A 20,857-nucleotide genomic window follows, 5' to 3' on the forward strand; every position below is an offset into this window, starting at 1 on the left:
AACAGGAGAGAGTGAACATCTCTCCCGCAGCCATAGGGGAATCGGGGGATGTTGCTTGGCAACGGGAGGGAATAGGCATCTCTCCCACTGCCTGGGGGGTTGTTACTTGGCAGCGGGAGGGAGTGAACATCTCTCCTGCTGCCGAGGGGGGAAGGGTTGCTTGACTTCGGCAGTGGGAGGGAGTGGGCATCCCTCCTGCTGATTTTCAATTTATGTTGGGGTTTTTTTTTTAAATTTGTGCATTTATTCTGCGCATGTGCCTATTGCCATCACTGGTGATGGACAAATGAAAATTTAGTGAACCTTCGCTACTCTCCGCCGACCTCATTTGCATGTGTGTTTTTTTGGAGAATGACTCGCCTTTATGAAATCACTACAATAATGGCTGCAACTCTTTGTCCTGGTGATACAAGGAACTAGTGTAAGCATATTTTATTAGCTTTGGTATAATAGGTGGTTAAGCAGCTCTTTGTCCTGGTGATACAAGGAACTAGTGTAAGCATATTTTATTAGCTTTGGTATAATAGGTGGTTAAGCAAACATCAAAGTGGTTTACAAAATGAATTGAGACATATGCTCATAAAACCAAGTGGAAAATAATATCCTGCAACACAGAAGTCAGACTATAGTACCAGAACAGTAACAATAAGCACTGAGCAGACATTAGTATCTGACAACACAAAGGTCAAACTACATTAACAGAACCATAACAAGGCAAGAAAAGGGGAGAAAAACAAGTGAGCTATACAAACACAATGCATTCACAAGCTTATAACCTTTCAAGACACTGTGGCTTAACATTTTCTGTCTGTGGAGAGCTTTTTATTGACGTTACTCTTCACAAACCTTAAAAAAGCCATGTCATTAGGTCACTTTTGAACTTGGTAGAAGAATTTTCAGGATATCCTTTATGCTTATGCAGATATCTCATGCACAGAATTCTAGTGCAAAAGGTATACGAGTCTTGAACCAATGGGTTATTCTCCTTTACTCATGGGTTTGTAGAAGACATCATCTACCTTTTTTTTTTTTTTCCTCTTGGTTCTGCCTCCTGCATCTCTGGTCTGTGCCCCAGCTCCTCAGTTTTTCCTTCTACAAGCGAGTTGGAAGGTGTCTTTCTGATCTGCTTTGATTTAGATTTTTTATTTTCAAGTTTTTATTTTGTGAGGCTTGCAATGCTTTAGAGGTTCCCAGTTCGACTAGGGCAGCTCTGCTGAGGGAAAGACGCAGACTCTCTGGTCAGAAGTCTTTAGCTGGGAGGGCAATTCTTTACAGGAAACCTGCCTGGCCAGCCTGCCATAACACTTTGGTGGCTTGGGGGACCATTCCCCTGGAAGCAAGACCCACTCTTGGGTTTTACCAGAACTTGAGTACATGCTGTGTAGCCCTATGCCGGTTCATAGGGCTTTAGCAGGTGATGGCTGTATTACCCACACCTGAAGACACATGAAGAGCTGTGGGGGTCTGGGGACTCAGATAGAGAATGACATGGGGATAAATTTTTCCCCGTCCCCATGGGAACCCATTTTCCTCTCCTGTCCTAGTGAGTTCTTTTTCTGTTCCTGCCCCATTCTTGCAAGCTCTGTCCTGATCTGCACAAGCCTCAAACACTTTAAAATCCATAAGTGTCTGACACTTGTGCAGTGAAGCGAGAGCTTACAGGAATAGGGCAGGGAAGAGGGACAGCGACAAAAACTCGCGGGGACGGGATGGGGAAATTGAGTTCCTGTGGGGATGAGGAAAAATTTGTCTCTGTGTCATTCTCTAGTCTCAGGCTTATTCAGGGTTTGACTGGCAGCATGAAGAAATAATCATTTGGAGTGAAGTTTCATTCTTGTTTAAGGCAGTAGTCTTCTCCATAGTCCAGCTACAATTTCTGCTGAAGCAGACTATTGTAGCCTATGGGAGACATTGGGATTATTCACAAAATGAAGTTTTCCATTGCATCTACTTTGAATTCTGTACATGTGGTGATTTATCCCTTCCCGCGAACTGGCTTGCAGAGAGGACACCTACAGCCTTGAGCACCTCCTCTGTAGAGGTGGAACCCCAGTCCACATCTCAGTATTTTCTCTGTGCACGAACTGTGCACAGGGTTTCTGATATGCCCTGCTTAGCTTTTTTCTTTTCTTGCTTTTAAAGTTTGTTTTTCTGAGGCTTTGGTGCCCTGAGACTCCATTCTTGGGGATTCTGTGCCTGGGAAAGGACACAGGCCACTATGCCAGTCTTCAGCACTGCAGGGCAAGCCTTTGGGTGGACCTGGAGGGTCAGCCTACTGTGTTTTCTGGGTTCAGGTAGAGAATAACATGGGGAAAAAAAATTGTCCCTGCCCCATCCCTGTGAGCTTGGTCCTTGTCCCAGCAAGCTCGGAACTTGCCCCTGACCCATCCCCGTGAGCTCATTCCCTGCTCTTACCCTGTTCTGCAAATGATCTGATCCCATTTACACAAGCCTCGAATAGTTTTATACTGAACCTATTTTATTAACGTATTTAATTGTCATTTTATAAATCAGAGTTCTGGCTGCTGAACTAGAGGAAGAGATCTTCAGCTGGCAGGGCGTTGTTTATAAACGTTTATCAACACAGCTACAATGCTACTTTATCCTAAAGCAAAAGAAAAGGAATACATTTTTTTCTACCTTTGTAGTCTGGTTTCTGCTTTCCTTATCTTCTTGTTATTCTCTTCCTTCCATCAACTGTCTGCCTTCTCTCTGCCTCTTCCATATGGCATCTGCTCTATTTCTATGCCTCTATCAGAAACTGTCTAGCACCCATTTTCATCCCTCCGCTCTCCCCCATGGTCTGACATCTGTCTTCTTCCCTTCCATCTCTCACTTCCTCCCCCCAGGTGGTTTTTAGCATCATTCTCCTCGTCTCCCTTCAGATCTGGTATTTGTCTCTTCCTCCCCCTCCCCCAATGCTCTGTTATCTCTCTCCTCTCCCTTTTTCTTTTCTGCTCTTCCTTCTCAATTTGTTTTCTACTTCTTATCTACTTTCTTTCTTTCCAGTCCTCAGTTTCCCTTTCATTGTGTCTACCTTCAGTTTGCCACCTCTTTCCCTCACCCCTTCCAGTATCTCACTAGCTCTATCCTCTTCCCCCAATCCAGCAAGTGCCCTTTTTCTTTATTTCCCTCCTTCCATCCAGTATTTGTTCTCTCCCCTCTCCACTTCCTTCCAGTATCTGTTCCCCCTCTCTCTATCCTCTCCCATCCAGCGTCTGCTCTCCTTTCTCTCCTCCCCACTTCCTTCTAGTCTGCTCCCTCTCTCTCCTCCCCCTTCCATCAAGCATCTGCTCCACTTCCCTCCTCACTTCCCTTCAGCATCTGTTCCCCTCTCTTGCCCCTCCCCACTTCCATCCAGCATCTGTTCCTCCCTCCCTCTCCACTTCCCTTCAGCGTCTGCTCCCCTCTTTCTCCTCCCCACTTCTATCCAGCGTCTGCTCCTCCCTCTCTCTCCACTTCCCTTCAGCGTCTGCTTCCCTCTCTTCCCCTCCAACTGATGATAAAACTCCTCCTGACCCTCATTTGGGCATATATATTACCATAACTAAAGTTTAAGTCAAATCCCCAAGCTGGGCCACTAGTAGAAAATATCTACCCTCTGGATCACGATTTACTTGTTTGAACCTACACTGACATACTCTCCGCAAACAGTATCCCCCTGCATTTTTTTATTAGACCGATAGAACGTAAAATAAATCTCAGGGAACTTAGCATGGCATAAAAGATATTCATGTTTAACCAAAAAATATGTTTCCTGGATAAATACTATATTGGCCTTAAGGCGGAGGATTTCTTTATACAATGAGATCTTAGTTGCTACAATAAGGCTCCGGACATTCAGGGTCAGAAATTTCAAGACACCTTTGTACTGGGGTATCTAACAAAGAAAACTAACTAATTAAGCTCATTTCCCACCCCAAAAGCTCCAGTTGAGCCCTTCCCAACTCTCCATACAAGAACACACTGCCACTCCTCTACCCCATCCCCCCCTCACACCCTTATTCCCCTAACAGCTCCCGCCCATATCCAGTCAAAAATGGAAGGACCCCACATCTAAGGGGACCTTCCAAGCAGGGGGGAAGAAGACTTGCCCAGCTTCCTCCCAGCTAATATCAAACATCCTGCTACCATAATCCCAATAGCAGAACCATCTAGAACAGGGGTCTCAAAGTCCCTCCTTGAGGGCCGAAATCCAGTCGGGTTTTCAGGATTTCCCCACTGAATATGCATGAGATCTTTGTGAATGCACTGCTTTCAATGCATATTCATTGGGAAAATCCTGAAAACCCAACTGGATTGCGGCCCTCAAGGAGGGACTTTGAGATCCTTGATCTAGAACATACCAGAATTAATCAGGTATAATATACCCTCATAGTTAGGCCATGAACACAGGATGGCCCAATGGCATCTCAGTCAGATCCCCTCCATTCTGGCAATATATAGATGACCTATAAGTTTGGCTACCCAAAACAGTCACACAGGCCTACTGTCCCGCTTGGGGAGGGGCCTCCATTGAAGACTTTTCTCTAGCAGATTGCCTTTTTAGCCGCCTCTCCAACTTGTGTTCCCGCTGCCACTTTGGCCTCGGGAGACAAGAAGTCATCAGCTGGGGCCTCGCCGGTTGATCCGACAGGGAGGAGGGGGGGGAAGACAGTGGAGGCAGGATCGGATAATAACATGCTGGCAGTATCTTGACCCACACGTGTGTAGTTAGTGTAATCAGCAAGTTCCAGCACACCCCGTATCTGCTGTTTGGAGCGACGGCTCCTATTCTCGAGATCCTCAAGTTTGTCCAATACATACGTTTGGTGAGTCATTAATTCTTTGGTATGGAAATCCATCACCGCTAGTTGCTCATCCACACGCTCCTCAGTATCGTTTACTCGTTGGCCCAACTCCAAAATCTCACCCCTGAGATTTGCTGCCAAAGTAGTAAGTTCTTCCCTCATTGCCTGCCTGATCTGCCTGAATCTCCTGTAAAATTGTTCAGACTTCCTCCATCGGGTCCATCCCAGGGGTTGTAGCAGAGTTTTGCATTGGTATCTGTGACTGGGCCTAACACTGAGGCCCGCTGTATCTCTCGAGCTGCCATTTTGATGCGATATTGGCTGTGGGGATATATGCAAAATCCTGCAAGGTCCGATGCCATGAAGTGGACATTTGTCATCACCAATCACAAAAGGCTGGATTGACTTTCACTGCTTATTACTGTTTGGGGCGAATTTCCAGGCTGGATAGCCAGTTTGTAACTGTTTATTTAACATTTTATAAACAACATTCAATTTACAAGTTGCGAGACGTACTGGTTTCTTTAACATTTGCTCTCATCATAAATCACCAAAATTGCACACAGCAAGAGGACATTCGGTTGTGGAAAATCTTTTTAGTACTTGAACGTCAACTCTACCCTTCAGCTCTTTTTTTTTTCTCCAGGCTTACTTCCACTTCATTGTTGACCTTATTTATAGATTAGTGAGCCTGGAATTTAATGAATCCCACATGTGAGAATATTGTCCTGCTTGTCCTTGGAGAAAGCAAAGATACTTAGTTACCTGTAGCAAGTGTTCTCCAAAGATGGTAGATATATATTCTCACAACCCTCCCTCCTCTCCTTTACATTGTCTTCCTAGCTTTTGTATTGCACTGATGGTCCCATGCCCTAGTGTTGGGTAAGAAAGCACCCACATTTGTATGGTGGGGGGCACTGTCTCTAAAATTTGAAGTGATACTACGCTTGACACTGTCCGAGCCAGGCTACATTGGATGACGTCACCCACATGTGAGAATATATACCTCCTGTCCTTGGGGAATTCCTGCTACAGATAAGTATCTTTGCTTTTTGTTGTCATAGGTCTAATTTTATGCACTGAGATTTGGTTACTAATAATTGGGGTTAACAGTAAAATAACATTTCTTAATGGTAGCCCACATTTTATAACTTCTCCCCTCAGTGGCACTATTTGAGTAAGTGCCACTAAAAATTCTACCCAGATAAATTCCATTGCATATCAATGTCATAATTTTACAAATCTTTTTTTTTCACTATTGAAAATAGAGCTGTGTGTTGTAACTATGAGCGATCTATCTACATAGCAATCACCTGGTTGGCAAATCTCTAATGCATAATTAAACTGAGATTTTTCTCTTTTCAATTGGAAGTCTCAAATTGTCTTGTTCTGATCAAAAAATGATTACCATTTGACTGAGGAATGTTAAGTAATGATGAACTGCTTAATACAGAAGTGCCTTTTTTATAAATTCTTTATTCAATTTTCATCTTATAGCAAATATATATAATAAACATTTATCAATAAATACATCTCTTGAAATTTATCATTTATGATATTCATAGATGAAGATTTTATTCCATCCCTCCCTCCCATTCAATCAAGCATTTCAATCAATATAACACATCAATAAACTTTCCTAATAATCTAATCTTTTAATACATTTTAATTCCCCCCTCCCAACCCTTCTATCTTAATATTGTAAATATAATATAAACTGATGTCTACTCATTGCAATATTTTGTCAATGGTCCCCAAATTTCTTTACATTTATTAAATTCCCTTTTTGCACAGCTATTGTTCTTTCCATTTTGTAAATGTGACATACTGAATTCCACCAGAAATTATAATTGAGTCTATTCCAATTTTTTCCAATTACTTGTGATCTGTTGTATGGCAACTCCTGTCATTATCATTAAAAGTATATTATTTTTTAATGAAATTTGGCTCTTTGCTCTCATTGACATGCCGAATAAAATCTTATCATAGGACAATGCCACATGATTCTCCAGTAAGCAATTAATTTAGGGCCAAATTGATTTCCAAAATGCCATAATAAAGGGACACTAGAATAATAAATGATCTAATGTCCCAGCCTCTAGATGACAGTGCCAACATCTATTTGACTTAGAGGAATCTAACTTTTGTAATAGAGAGCTGCACGGGGACGACGGGAATCCCGCGGGACCCACGGGGATCCCGCGGGTTCCCCTTTCGGGTCACGGGGATCCCATGGGGACACCCCCTAGGGTCGCCGGGATCCCGTGGGGACGCCTCCGAGGGTCGCGGGGTTCCTACGGGGCTGGATGTATTCAGCCGCGAGGCTCATCTCCCTACCTGCCCTGCCGCACACAGCCTAACGGAAGTCTTCCTGATGTCAGCGCTGACGTCGGAGGGAGGGCTTAAGCAAAGCCCTCCCTCCCTCAGACGTCGGCGCTGACATCGTGAAGACTTCTGTTCGGCTGTGTGCTGCGGCAGGGCAGGCAGGGAAAAGGTAGTGGTACAAGGCGGGGGGGGGGGGCGGTCCGCCCCGGGTGCAGCACAGCCAGCCAGGTCCCCCGACCGACCGACAACAGGCCCGGTCCGTCAAACTTCCCTGCCCTGTAGCCGCGAATCTAAATTACTTTCTTACAGCAGCTTCAATACTCTAGCTGCTGTAAGAAGGTAATTTAGATTTGCGGCTACAGGGCAGGGAGGTTTGTTGGACTGGACCTGTTCTGTTGTCAGTCGGGCGGGTAAGCGCCACAAAGGTAAGGGGCAGGGAGGGAGAAAGGGAGGAAAGGTGGAGTGGAGAGGAAAAGGCGCTTAAGGTAAAACTGAGGGGGAAGAAGGACGCTGAAAGCACTGGGGAAGACAAAGGGGTGGAGAAGAACTCTGAAAGGACATGGGGAAGATGGGGGGGAGAAGGACGCTGAAAGCACATGGGGAAGACAAAGGGGTGGAGAAGGACGCTGAAAGCACATGGGGAAGACAAAGGGGTGGAGAAGGACGCTGAAAGGACATGGGGAAGACGGTGGGGGAGAAGGATGCTGAAAGAACATGGGGGAGAAGGACGCTTAAAGGACATGGGGAAGACAAGGGGGAGAAGGACACTGAAAGCACATGGGGAAGACAGCTGACAGGACATGGGGAAGATGGGGGGGAGAAGGATGCTGAAAGGAAATGGGGAAGAGAGAGTGGGGAGAAGACGCTGGCAGGGAAGAAGACAGAGATGCCAGACTGTGGGGGAAGCGGAGGGAATAAGATGGGTGCCAGACCAATTTGGAAGGGGGGAGATTTTTGCTTTAGGATAAAGTAGTATATTAGTTGTGTTTATAAAAATTTATAAACATTAGAGGCTCTGGTAGAAACCCGTTTACAAAGTATGTATTCTTCCCAATTAATATTTTCAAATTAATAAAGTCTTTTTGCTTATTTGTAAATGGGTTTCTACCAGAGCCTTTAATTCAGTAGCATGGAGGGAATTCCTCGCGGGGATGGGTGGGGCGGAGGGGATTCCTCGTGGGGATGGGTGGGGCGGATGGGATTCCTCACGGGGACGGGTGAGGACGGAGGGATTCCTCGCGGGGATGGGTGGGATTCCTCATGGGGACGGGTGGGACTTTGGCGGGGATGGGTGGGATTTCTGTCCCCGCGCAACTCTCTATTCTGTAATTGAACTAGGGTCCAAAATGCTCTGTGTAAAAGGAAAAACCAAGTTTGTCTCATAGATGCGGACACTGTACATCTCATTCTCCAAGACCAAATTCGTGGCCATTGAGACGCATTAATTTGATGCTTAATCTCAATGCTCTAAATATCTCTAAGACCTGTCTTTGGTTTTTTATTCATATATCCAGAAGTGCCTTAATTTGTATAACAAAGTGATGTGCTCTTTATGTATTTCAATCTGAGCCTCTCTTATTTTGTCAAAGGTTTTGGTGCCTCTGATTTTGCTTCATTTGTTGCTGATGGAGTTGGTGATTCGTGGTCAGCAGCCACTGAGTAGGCTACTGCAGTTCGGAGTCAAATACCTAGAGGACACAACAGCGGACTACATTATTGAACAAGGTGGATGGGTAAGAAGGAAAAGTTTGAATTAAGAACATAAGAATCACTGAATCAGTACCAAGGTAAAAAGAAGAAAGTTCAGCTATGTTAAGAGATGTTTACACAGGCTTTGAAGTACTGTGGAAGACAACGAATTCTGTTTCGTCCCTTCCGGATTCCATATGCTAGGTCAGGGGTGAGCAATGAGGGCCACAATCCAGTTGGGGTTTCAGGATTTCCCCAATGAATATGCATGAGATCTATTTGCATACAATGGAGGCAGTGCATGCAAATAGATCTCATGTCATATTCATTGGGGAAATTTTGAAAATCTGACTGGATTGTGGCCCTCGTTCTGAAAGAGCAAAAAAAAAAAAAAATCGCTTCCTATTTCTACCATCCACAACTTCTTGGTCTGGTTACAGGCAATAGGATGCCCAGGGTGCTCTTTCAGGCTTTCTCTGTTGGCTTCTGCTGTTAAACAGTTTTGAGCTCCCTAAGGTGGATTCCGCTGTGGCACAGGATACCCAGCGTGTGGACCTCCCTGGTGTTGGAGTATTAGTGTTTATCACAAAAAAACAAAAAAGGGAGACCCAATGATCCACAGTAATCAATGGCACATTACCATGTCCATTCACTTCATATTTCAGTTTAATGTGGTGGTTTTTCACTGCGATGTTACGCACCACTCTGCTTGTTTCAAGCCATTTTTAGGTTTTATGCTCAGACACGTACAGTACCATTGTTTTGCTCATATTTTTATCTTTGTACCCTACATCATACGGACCCTTGAGGAAGGCGGTCTCGCCAAAACACGGACCGTGTAGGGTCTGTCAGGACAATCATACGTGCATTACTAATTCAGATATTTATTTGTATTTTTATTGTGAAAAGCAAATAAAATCATCTTTCAGGACATCCACAGTCTGTTGTTTTTATCTTTGTGTTTATCCCAGGACAAGCAGGCAGCATATTCTCACACATGGGTGACATCACCGACAGAGCCCCGGTATGGACCACTTTAAAAGTGCATCGCTACTTTAAGACTTTAGAAAGTTCGCGATAGCCCGCATCGCGCATGCGCAAGTGCATTCCCACCCGACACAGGGTATGCGTCGCCTCTTTTTTTCATTTCTGCGGAGCTAAGACGACGCAGTTTAACAATCGAAAACCTTTCTTGCCTTCCCGCTCTCTCGACTTTCTGACTTTTAGTTAGTATTTTCCTTTTATTCGTTAGTGTTGCTTTCTTTTCTTTTTTTTTTTTTTTTAATAAAGAAATCTCTATTTTAAATTTAGCTCGTCTTCACGTTTGACTCGGTGGGGACTACTTGTTCACTTCAACCTCTGACTTTTAAATTTTCCTTGGCTGTTGTTTCCCCTCCATGTCGAGCGGTTGACTGAGTTTCTTCAAGCAAAACTGTGTTCCAGCTTCTTTTGTTCTTTTGAAGCCACTGACTGCACCGTCTTCAAATTTGTTGCTAAAAAAAAAAAACCAAAACCTATAGGAAAAAAAGACCAGGATCTTTATTTTTTCTTCATTAACGGACTTTGTCATCCTGACACTGTTTTTCTGACTCCCCCGCAGTGGATATGTGGGGCCGAAGTTTCAGCGTTGAAGGATCCAGCGACGTCAAATTTTTCAGCAAAGACTGCTTGATGTCAGTATCGACTCAAACGCCGATCTCGGCGACACCGCATTTATCGACACCAACAGTACCACCTGCCTCCAGTGTCACCTTGTGCTGTTTGAGTAAGTGGGTTAGCATTTCCTCCATTGGGACTCGGGTCAAACAAGCATTGAGTCAAGTCATGCTGACCTTGAAATAGTCCTGTAAGAGCCCTATCCTGCTCTTGAGGAGTGGCTTGATATAGGCCTCATTCTCGTGAGACCGGAGCACAGTACTGTTAGTACCGGTGATAATGCCAATGGTACCGGTGTTTGTATATGTCCCATACATGTCACCTGCTTTTGTGAAGTGCCTCGTCATTGATCATCACCGGAGCTTGACACCGATTGTACTGGCGAAAAAGCAAACAGTACCGATGTGTTTTCCTTCAGTCTCAAAAGCTTGAGCTCCACTTAAAGTTCAACTCATGCTACCTTTGATGCAGTCCCGTAAGTGACCGGTCCCGATCTGGGGCTCGACATCGACTTTATCTGTATGGGATGGGTCAGCGACAACGATGATACCGATGAACAGTCAACGATACCAGTGTTTCTCCTTCGCAACTGGGACTCAGCTTCACCATACTGATTTTCAACCGGTCCCGACCTCATCCTTATGGGACCGGAATGTGGTACCGATGGTACTGAAGAGTAAACTAGCGGTACCAGTGCTCTCCCTTAAGCGAAAGATTGATAACTTGCTACGGGAGGAATTGGGTGTGGGTGGTTTTTGGTTGTTTTTTTTTACTGTATCCATGTCAACCCCAACTCTCTCTATGTCCATCTAGTCTGAAAAGCCAGCGGTACCGGTGCTTACTATAAAGCAAAAGATACACAATTTGCTTAGGGAAATATTGGGTGAGCATTTTCAGATACTGGTGCTGACCCAACTCTTGCCCGTGTCGACATCGACTCCCTCGGTGCCGGTCTGGTCTGAGCCATTGACACCGGTGGCATCTCCACGAGAGTCTCCACTGTGCCTACTGTACTTCAGTTTCGGCGGTGACTCTACCGAAATTTTCAGTCTTTGGCCTCTTCTCTACTGAGAGCATTTCTTCTTCTGAACTTGCTCTCCTTTGCCGCTGTATGCACCTTTTTCAAATTTGAACATTTTCTGCACGGCACTTGAAAGTTTCTCAGGCCACATGATTCCATGTGACATGGAACACTATGAGCAAGACTCTGTCTTCATACTTCTCAGTATACCCTTGCGTTTTAGCAACAGTGTCTTTTTATATCATCCTCTATTGAGCAGTTGCTTAAATGCTGTATGACCTCCTCTGTACTCTTGGAAGGTCTTTTTTTATTTTTTTTTGCACTTTCCTCTTTTTCAAGGGTTGATGACAATTCATCCCCTGATATCTGGGATCTGGATGTCCTTCTAAACCAAGGACTTTACTCCTTCAAGGAGCGCATTTTTTCATATCACCTTATGTTGTTCCTTTTTTCTCTTCATGTTTTTTCAACATTTCTTGAGTCCTGGCAATCAACTACCCTTATACTCCATAAACACGTGGAGTTTCAGGGTCTCTCCAGCTATGTCAAAAAGCTCAAAACAAATTTGGCTTTGGACAATTGCTTGCCTCATTACCTTGCCAATTGTCTGTTTTTCCAAGGGAGCAGAATTCCCTCTCAGGCAAATTCAGCATACTTATTCATCTTCACCAATGGACTCCTAGCTTTGCAGCTTTCCATACTTTCAGTTTAATGCGGCTCTTCACGGGTGGACTTCTTTGGTGACTCGCACCAACTTTAAGCCGTCCTCATTTTTCTTCAGTCTATGCTCGTTGCATTGTCTGAACGACAGACATTTTTATAGATTGAAAGAGTAGGTTTCTTTCTATGTGTTTCGTTTTCTCTTTTCCTCTTGCCGTTTTTGATCAATCTACAACAGCACTTAGCCACCATACTTCTTTTAGCTTCTGGATTGCTCAAATAACATTTTTTTCTCCCTTCTTTTTCTCAGCACCAGGGAGCAAATACCTCTGCCATTTTTGTCTACTCTGCTTTGTCACTAGCATGGACATTTTCTCTGTTTCAGCCTGCAATCATTTTACCTGGCGGCTGGGTTTTTTTCATTATGACCTCTTCTGCATCACATCTCTCTCAGATTATCTGCAAGATTTTGATGTCTCCAGGACACCAACCTCACTATATTGTTATCATAACCAACTGTGAGTTCGTTTTTTTTCTTCCTGGTTTCTCCTTCATCATCCACATCCCACTTCTTTGTCATTTGGAATGATGTGAAGTTTCTCCTTTGTCGCCTAGAATCTTTCCCAGTACTGTTCAACCTTTTCACATACTACTGGAGGGAAAGCTTTTTATGGCTTGTTTCAGTTTATCCCATGCAATCGAGAGACAACCTCTCTCTGCTCCTCCATTGGTCTTCAGATTCATGAGAAAGCATCACACTTTCACCTATAATCTGGGACATTCATGGGGTTCTTTCCAGGTTAGTGAAGCCTACTTTTCAGCCAACAGTCACAGTTCCTCTTCAGTTTTTTCACCTGTAAAGTGATTTTTTTCCTACCTTGCTCACTTCTGTCATGAGGGTCAGCGAGTTTCAAGTGTTATAGGCAGATTTATCCTTCACAATTTTTTTCTCTGATACATTGCTTCTGCGCATGCAACCACAATTTCTTTCCAATGGAGAGGAGAAGTTTCATCTCCTTCTCTCCTTTCTGGTCTAAGTGTGCTTGGCTTTTTACATCACCAGGACCAACACTTATACGACTTCTCCCCAAACTCTTTGTCTCATTTGATTCTAACAAGTTGGGGGCATTTTGTTTCTGAGGAACCAGTTCCTCACTGTTGGTTATCTGTTTTTACTCAACCTGGTCTGCACCTGGTGAGTCAGGTCGCAGTCCATATAGTCTGAGCTAGGGCATTTTCTGTAGTTTTCCTTGCATCTACTTCTCTCCTGGATTTCTATACAGCTGCCCCTTGGTCCTCAGTTCACACATTTCCCTCTCATTATTGTTTGGAATTTTTTCTCCAGACGGGATGGGCACTTCGGCTAGTTTGTATGATAATATTTATTTTCTTGAAGGCCAACTCTCCCACCATCCCATTCTGGCCAGCTTGAAGGTCACCCATGTGTGAGAATATGCTGCTTGCTTGTCAGTTACTTACCGTAACAGGTGTTATCCAGGGACAGCAGGCAGATATTCTCACAACCCACCCATTTCCCCTTGTTGGTTCTTAGCTAGCTTATCTTAACTGAGGAAACACACGCCCTGCGGGCTATCGCAAACTTTCTAAAGTCTTAAAATGGTGAGGCACTTTTAAAGTGGTCTGTACTGGGGCTCCGTCGGTGACGTCACCCATGTGTGAGAATATCTGCCTGCTGTCCCTGGAAAACATCTGTTATGGTACGTAACTGTGTTTTAAGGACTCCCAGGATCGCACAGTGGATTTTTTTTTTTTTTTTTTTATACATTTTTGAAGTGACTTCTTGCAACAGCCTCTTTTGTGGCATGTGCCTGTCACGTGAGATTGCGCAGGATGCTTGAGTACCTGAATAAATTAATGTAAACCATTCTGAGCTCCCTTGGGAGAGTGGTATAGAAAACTGAATGAATGAATAAATAAATAAAATGAATGTTTGTCCCCAGCTAGTGCTGGACGGTGTGGATTGTGACGAATGCCCTTTCTGATCTCTTGTGTGATGTGTTCATGCTGACCTCTTTAAATCTGTCATTGGGCTGGAAATGCTGCCTCCATGGCCACGATCAGCAGTCTTCCTTTCAGCAGGCTTCTTTTTGAGAACAAGTCTGGATGACCTCTGACCGGTGTGGCTGATTGCCACCCTACTTCTTTCCCTGTGGACAAGTCTTGCTGGACTTTGGTAGGGGATGGTAGTCATTTTCATCCCTCCTGCTATTTTCATCAGAAATCCTTGGGCTCTTTCAGAGATATTCCCAGAGATATAGTCCTGTGCCAATTTTTCCAATTCCAGCCTTCCTTCGACATTCGGATCCTGGGCAGCTAAGGCTCCTAAACAACTCTTTAGAGAGCCATCTAGCTAAGTTTTACTAAGAGTGGACTTGCATGTCCTCAGATGTGGGACATCATTCAGGAGGGGCACAAGAAAATTTTCTTTTGCCTGCCTCCAGATTTGCTAGCAGGTCAGCAAGAAAAGGAGTCAAAGGTCTGCACTACTTTGCAGCATCTCTTCGACATCCGAGTACTATTACCCGTTCCAGACAATGGCTCGGGCTTCAGCAGATTCTCTTTATAATTCATCAGGCCAAGGTATGATTGGAGGACTGGGAGGCCCTTTCTGGATTTCATGTCAGTCACTCACTACTTGCACTTTCCTTGTCCTGGGGAGTTCTTGTATCTCATGGAGGCTTTCCTCTATGTTCCAGTATTTCCAGAGCATCCTAGATTTCTGCGTTTTCATGTTCTGCAACATCATTTCCAGTTCACAGTTCTGTTTTTTTGGTCTCGTGACGGCGCCCCATACTTTCACCAAAGTGATGGTAGTGGCTTTTCTCCGCAGGCAGGGTGTCCTGGTTCCTCCTTACTTGGATGATTGGTTGATCCAGGCTCCGTTTTGACAGGAGTGCGAAAATGCAGTGGAGACAGTAGTGTCTGTTATAGGCTTTAGGTTGAACTGTCAACTTCTGGAAGAGCCAGTTGACGCCGTCCAAGTCCATGGATTCTCTGGGCCTTGTCTTCGACACCCGGCAGGGTCGTGTTTCTTCCCAAGGCATTTGAACACGTACTACAACTCCAAATCAGAGATCTCCTGGATTGTCCGGCTCCCATGGCCTGGCCTTGTGTGCTGGTGATGGGACAGCCTCCTTGGAAGCTGTCCCCTGGGCCACAGCATACATACGCCCTTTATAGGAGTCCCTCCTCTCTCGATGGTTTCTGCAGTGTCATCCCCTTCAGCTTCCGTTCCCCTGGATGGTACCTGCTTGCAGCAGTTTTGGCTGGTGGCTTTAGGGGGAGGCTCTCCGCTAGGGCAAGCTTCTTCGGATCTGAATGGACATCTATCATGATGGATGCCAGCCTATCGGGTTGGGGTGCTCATTGTGGGGCCTGCTCCATTCAGGGGCAGTGAACTCCTTGTCCGAAGTGTTTGTTGATCACTCATCTGAAACTCCAGGTGATTCGGCTGCAGTTACTTGCTCTCCAGCCCACTTTGGAAGGAATAGCAGTGCGAGTACTCTCTGACGATGCCAGGGCATGTGTAACTAGTCAAGGAGGCACAAGATGGCTCCAGCTGGGTTTGATGGCTTCTGTAGAGGACGTGAAGGTCAGGTGCTTCATCAGTCACAGAGTGGAGGCTTAGGGTTGAATGCCTTGTTTCAGCTCTGAATGGCGCATAAGCTTCTTTATATGTTCCCTCCATGGCTTCTTGGTGGTCAGGTCATCCGCTGGATGATGACTCATCACAAACTCATGATTCTAGTTGCTCCGGACTGGCCTCATTGTCCGTGGTATGTGGATTTTGTCCATCTTCAGTGGGACAGGAGATTCCAACTTCCTCTTTGTTGCTACCTTCTCAGTCTGGGTCCGTGCCCATGGAACATTCACAGCGCTATGCTCTTTTGGCATGGCTGTTGAGTGCTCAGCTTTGATATAGTGCGGTTCTTCAGATGCAGTCTTCTTGACACTTTTGCAATTTGACGCCCTCTATTATGGCTTCTTTTGCCATAGCCTGGAAGGCTTTTCACAGTGGTGTGCTAAGGACTAGGTGGACCCTTAGAGGGCTCCCCTTTCATTGGTCCAGGTTTTTCTTCCAGCAGGCGTAGAGAGGGTTTCATCAGTAGCTTCCCTTGTAGTTCTGGGTTCAGGCATTTCGTGCTTCTGAGTATGTAGAGGCTGTAGTTTGCATACTGATCATCCAGTTGTGACCAGATTTGAGAGGGCGCTTCGTTTGTGGCCTCCTTTGTGTCATCCTTTCCCTTCGTAAAATCTTAACATCGTATTCAATAAGATTTTTTTTTTTTTTTTTTCCAACAACAGTGTATATTAATTTGTATTTGATGCTTTGCTTTGTGGAATTTTTGAATCCTTTCCTTCAGGTTATCAGTTTAATTTCGTTGGAGAGAAGTTTCAATTGATATTATTTTCACCAATTTTTTTCACACTATATAATAGGAGAAATCAGCTCCTTACACTCAGGATTTCTCATCAAAATCTGCAGAGGAGGGCTTTTTTTTTCAGTCTTTCCTACTTTTAGATTGATAGGCACTATTCTTCTCACCAGAATCAGTTTTTAATTTAAGGAGTTTTATCTTCTCCTTTTTTCTTTGACAGGCAGTAGTCCTTTATCAAAGTCAGTAAGAACTTTTTGTTGACTAATATATTTTTAATAAACTGCCTTCATTCTTTTCAGTGTCTTCAGGCAATTAGTTGATCTCCCAGGGCTCAGACCGACTGTAAAGGGCTACCTCAAAACCGTCACAGCTCAGGAATTTAACTAACAATAGGCTTCAGATTATAGTCATTTTTTTTTTTTTTTTTCAGTTTAAATTTTTAACAGCCCTTCTCAATATCGTGATGATTTAATTGTTTGTCTTCACAAAAAGAAATCAGCAAAGGACAAATTAGTCTCTTCCGTTCTCCACCCTTAGGGCTCCAAATCAGCACCGGCAGGAGAAATCAAACCGCCACTTAAATCAATTATTAGCAGCCTCACAACAAGATCGGCATTTTTTTTTTTTTTTTACTGTTAGTCAGTTTTCAGCACGAAGGAATAACAACTCTTGTTTAGGCATAACAAGCATAATATTAGGCTGGTATTATTCACCTTAAGTTTTTTTTTTTTATTCCTCGTCGCTCCAGCAAACCTCCTCCTCAATCTCCTTCTGTTTCAGTAAAAAGAAAATTTGCCGATTCTTTGCCCTCAGGGTTCAGCGCGGTCTGTTTCAAACCGCCATAGCTTTATCCCTCTCTAACTTCCTTTCCTTTAGGTTTCTTTCAGGCACGGCAGGTCAAATATTTTTTCCAGATTTATCTTATTAGCTCTGTTAGTCACTTATCCTCAATATCACGCCGTTTTAGCGCTAAAAAAAAAAAAAAAAAAAAAAAATCGGCAATCCTTTCTTCTGGCTCTCCTCTCACAAGCCCAGTCGCAGCTCCGATAGAGGAGAGCAACACTCACTCCAGTAATCTTCTTCTACTTCAATAATCTCAAAGCAACTGACTTTTATCCGTTCTTAGCGCCTCACCATTCAAATGCCGGCATTCCTCTCTCTCAGCTTTTCTCTCTCAAGCCCCTTTTCAATTTCGTTAAAGGGTGGCAACATTCAACAGTTTTCCTTCTTATGGGTTATGTTAAACCACATCGGGACACAATCCTCCTCTACAACTGCCCCACCAGCTCTGCCTGTTATTCACTCACACGCCTCACTGTCTCAGCGCTGCAATTCAAGTCTCATAAACCGTTGAAGAAAAAAACGGCGCTCTGCCTTTCCAGCTCCTATTACCTCAGGCTTCACTTTAACTTCAGCAAAAGAGGATATTTTCATTTATCATATGTTCCGCTTCTTTAGTAATTATTTTTTTGATGAAATTATCCAGAAGGGAATAATTTTTTATATTCTGTTGCCTAGATGAAGAGGAGCTTTGCGATTACACGTCCATTCGTGTTCGCGTTAAGCCACGCCCCACTGAGAATTGTGATTGAAACAACAACATGGCAACTACCAGACAAAACAAAAATGAAACAGGCACGTCAGCAAAAAGACAAAAACAGGATCAAATAACACCAAGCAAGATCCCACTTCCAGCAGAAGAACCTGACATATTGAGTAAAGCAGAAGTCATGGAAGAACTAAGTCAAATTAAACAAATGCTTAAGGAAACTATAACCAATATGTCTGAAATGAAGGAAGAAATATTAAACATTCATAGACAAATGGAAAGTAATAACAAAAGAACAACTGAATTGGAATCTAGAATGGAGGTCATGGAAGGTGAAGCAAACAGATGCAAAAATGATAATTTGGAATTGAATAAATTGAAAGATCAACTGGAAGACTATGAGAATAGAGGAAGAAGGAAAAACATTAAACTTTTTGGAATACAAGAAAATTTAGAAGGAAAAAATGCTATACTTTTTCTAGAAAATTTAATTCCAAAAATATTACAACTGGACTTGAAACAACCACTTGAAATAGAAAGGGCGCATAGGATCCCAGTTAAAAATACAGAAAATAAAGGCAGGCCAAGACCAATAATTTTCAAAATGCTTAGATACCAACAAGCATTAGAAATATTAAATGCGGCAAAGAAAGACAAAAATCTAAATTATAAAGGATCTAGAATATGGTTCTTACCGGACTTTGCCAAAAATACAGCAAATAAAAGAAAGAGACTATTAGACATGAGACCTCAACTAAAAGAAAAAGGCTTTAAATATGGTCTATATTATCCAGCGAAAATGAGAGTATCATCTGGAGATAAATCCTTGTATTTCGAGGATCCAGAAAAACTAAAAGCTTTTCTTTCTAAACCAGAACCTATGATATTTTAACATAAAATTTTAAGATGGGTTTTGATGACTTTATGAAATAATTATAAAAATATGAAATATTGAAATATCTGAAGAAAGAAAAATGATATAAAGAAAAGACAATAAAAAATTATAAGAAAGAAAGAGCAAGATATAGGAAAAACATTAATAACATACTAAATATATGTTTAAGATGAAATTTCATGATGTAAATAATAATACCAAAGAAAAATAAATTAAAAACTGTTAAATGGATAAAGATACATTAATGATATGTTATGAAAATATGACTAAAAATATTAAAGATAAATATAAATAGATAGAAGGGGAATTTGATTGAATATTGAATGCCTAGAGGGGAGGAAAATATTTGGGTTACAGTTCCAATGTGTATCCTTAAGCAGCCATTGTATTGGGTGGGAAAGGGAGGGAAAAGGAGAGTATTTACTAGAAGGATTAAGGAAAAAATAAACAAGGGATTAGATACTTTAGGGGTAAATATGTGTGTCGTGAAAAACATTTTTTGGATTCTAAATATGAAAGAAGAGGAGAAAAAGATTATAATGAGAAGTATTAAAATATATAATGTCTTTTAAGATATATTCTATTAATGTCAATGGCCTGAATCACGTAATCAAAAGGAAAAAAATATTAACATTTTTAAAAAAGCAAAATGCGGATATTTACTGTCTGCAGGAGACCCATCTTAATAAAAAGGAATCACAGAAATTATCGGGTGGGTGGGTAAAAGAATGTTTTTTTGCTCCAGCAGAGGGTAAAAAGGCAGGGGTAGCAATTCTTATAAATAAAAAATGTATGGCCAATATTAAGGTAAAAAATTCAGATCCACATGGAAGATGGATACATATTGATATAAGTATGGGAAATGATGCCCTGACGTTGTTCAATATATATGCCCCTAATTCGAATCAATCAGAATTTTTAAAAAAATTACAGAATATGTTGTTACCACTGGCTGCTTCTAATTTAGTGGTGGCTGGAGATTTTAATGCTGTAATGGATCCATTATTGGATAAAAAACCAGGTAAAAGTATAAAATCTTTAGGTTTAGATAATTTGGTTCAATCATGTGATTTGAAAGATATATGGCGTATTCTTCATTTTAATGATCAGGAATTTTCATTTTGTTCACAGGTTCATAAATCATTTTCAAGAATAGATTATATTTTTGTTTCAACAAATAAAGTGCAACAGGTGATTAAAGCTTCCATAGATCCTATTATTATTTCGGATCATGCGGGAGTATGGATAGAATTACAATTAGATCAATTAGAGAATGGTAGACCTCTTTGGAGATTTGATAATGCATTGCTTGTGGATGACAAATTTTTGGAAAATTTTAAAACACAAATTAACGATTTCTTTCAAATAAATTTAGTGGAGGATACATCTATAGAGAATTTATGGGATGCATTTAAAGCAACTATGAGGGGTAATATTATATCATATTCAGCTTTTATTAGGAAACAGATTAAAATACAATATTTAGAAATAGAAAAAGAAATAAAAATATTAGAAGCTAAATTGATAAGTAAATGGGAATATGAAGTTTTGCAAGCTCTTTTGAAAGCAAAAGGTAAATATAATGAATTAACTTCAAAAATGATAAGAAGAGATTTGTTTTCCAAGCAAACAATGTATTATGGAAATTCTAATAAAGCGGGGAGATTATTGGCAAATTATCTTAAAGCAAAAAATAGAAGAACTAATATAAATGGAATTAAAGATGATAATGGTATAATAACAAATCAAACAAATATAATATTAAAACAATTTTTAAAATTTTATAAGGACCTGTATTCTTCCGAGCCTTATTTGGAGAGACAAAAAGATGGAAAAAATTTTTTAGACATAATTAATGGACCTAAGGTTCCT

At 42.2% G+C, this 20,857-nt stretch overlaps 1 protein-coding gene across 7 annotated transcripts in view; it reads left to right on the plus strand.

Moving 5' to 3' along the window:
- The window catches only part of BCL2L13 (BCL2 like 13), a 169,043-nt gene that overhangs the window by 76,360 nt on the left and 71,826 nt on the right, over nt 1-20,857 (plus strand). For all 7 annotated transcript variants that reach the window (XM_033951700.1, XM_033951699.1, XM_033951698.1 and 4 more), the window contains one exon: nt 8,705-8,848. In XM_033951700.1, coding sequence (XP_033807591.1) covers nt 8,705-8,848 — 144 coding nt within the window. The remainder of the gene's footprint in view (nt 1-8,704; nt 8,849-20,857) is intronic.

The sequence above is a fragment of the Geotrypetes seraphini genome, chromosome 7 (genome assembly GCF_902459505.1).
Source record: "Geotrypetes seraphini chromosome 7, aGeoSer1.1, whole genome shotgun sequence".
NCBI classification, from domain to species: Eukaryota; Metazoa; Chordata; class Amphibia; order Gymnophiona; family Dermophiidae; genus Geotrypetes; species Geotrypetes seraphini.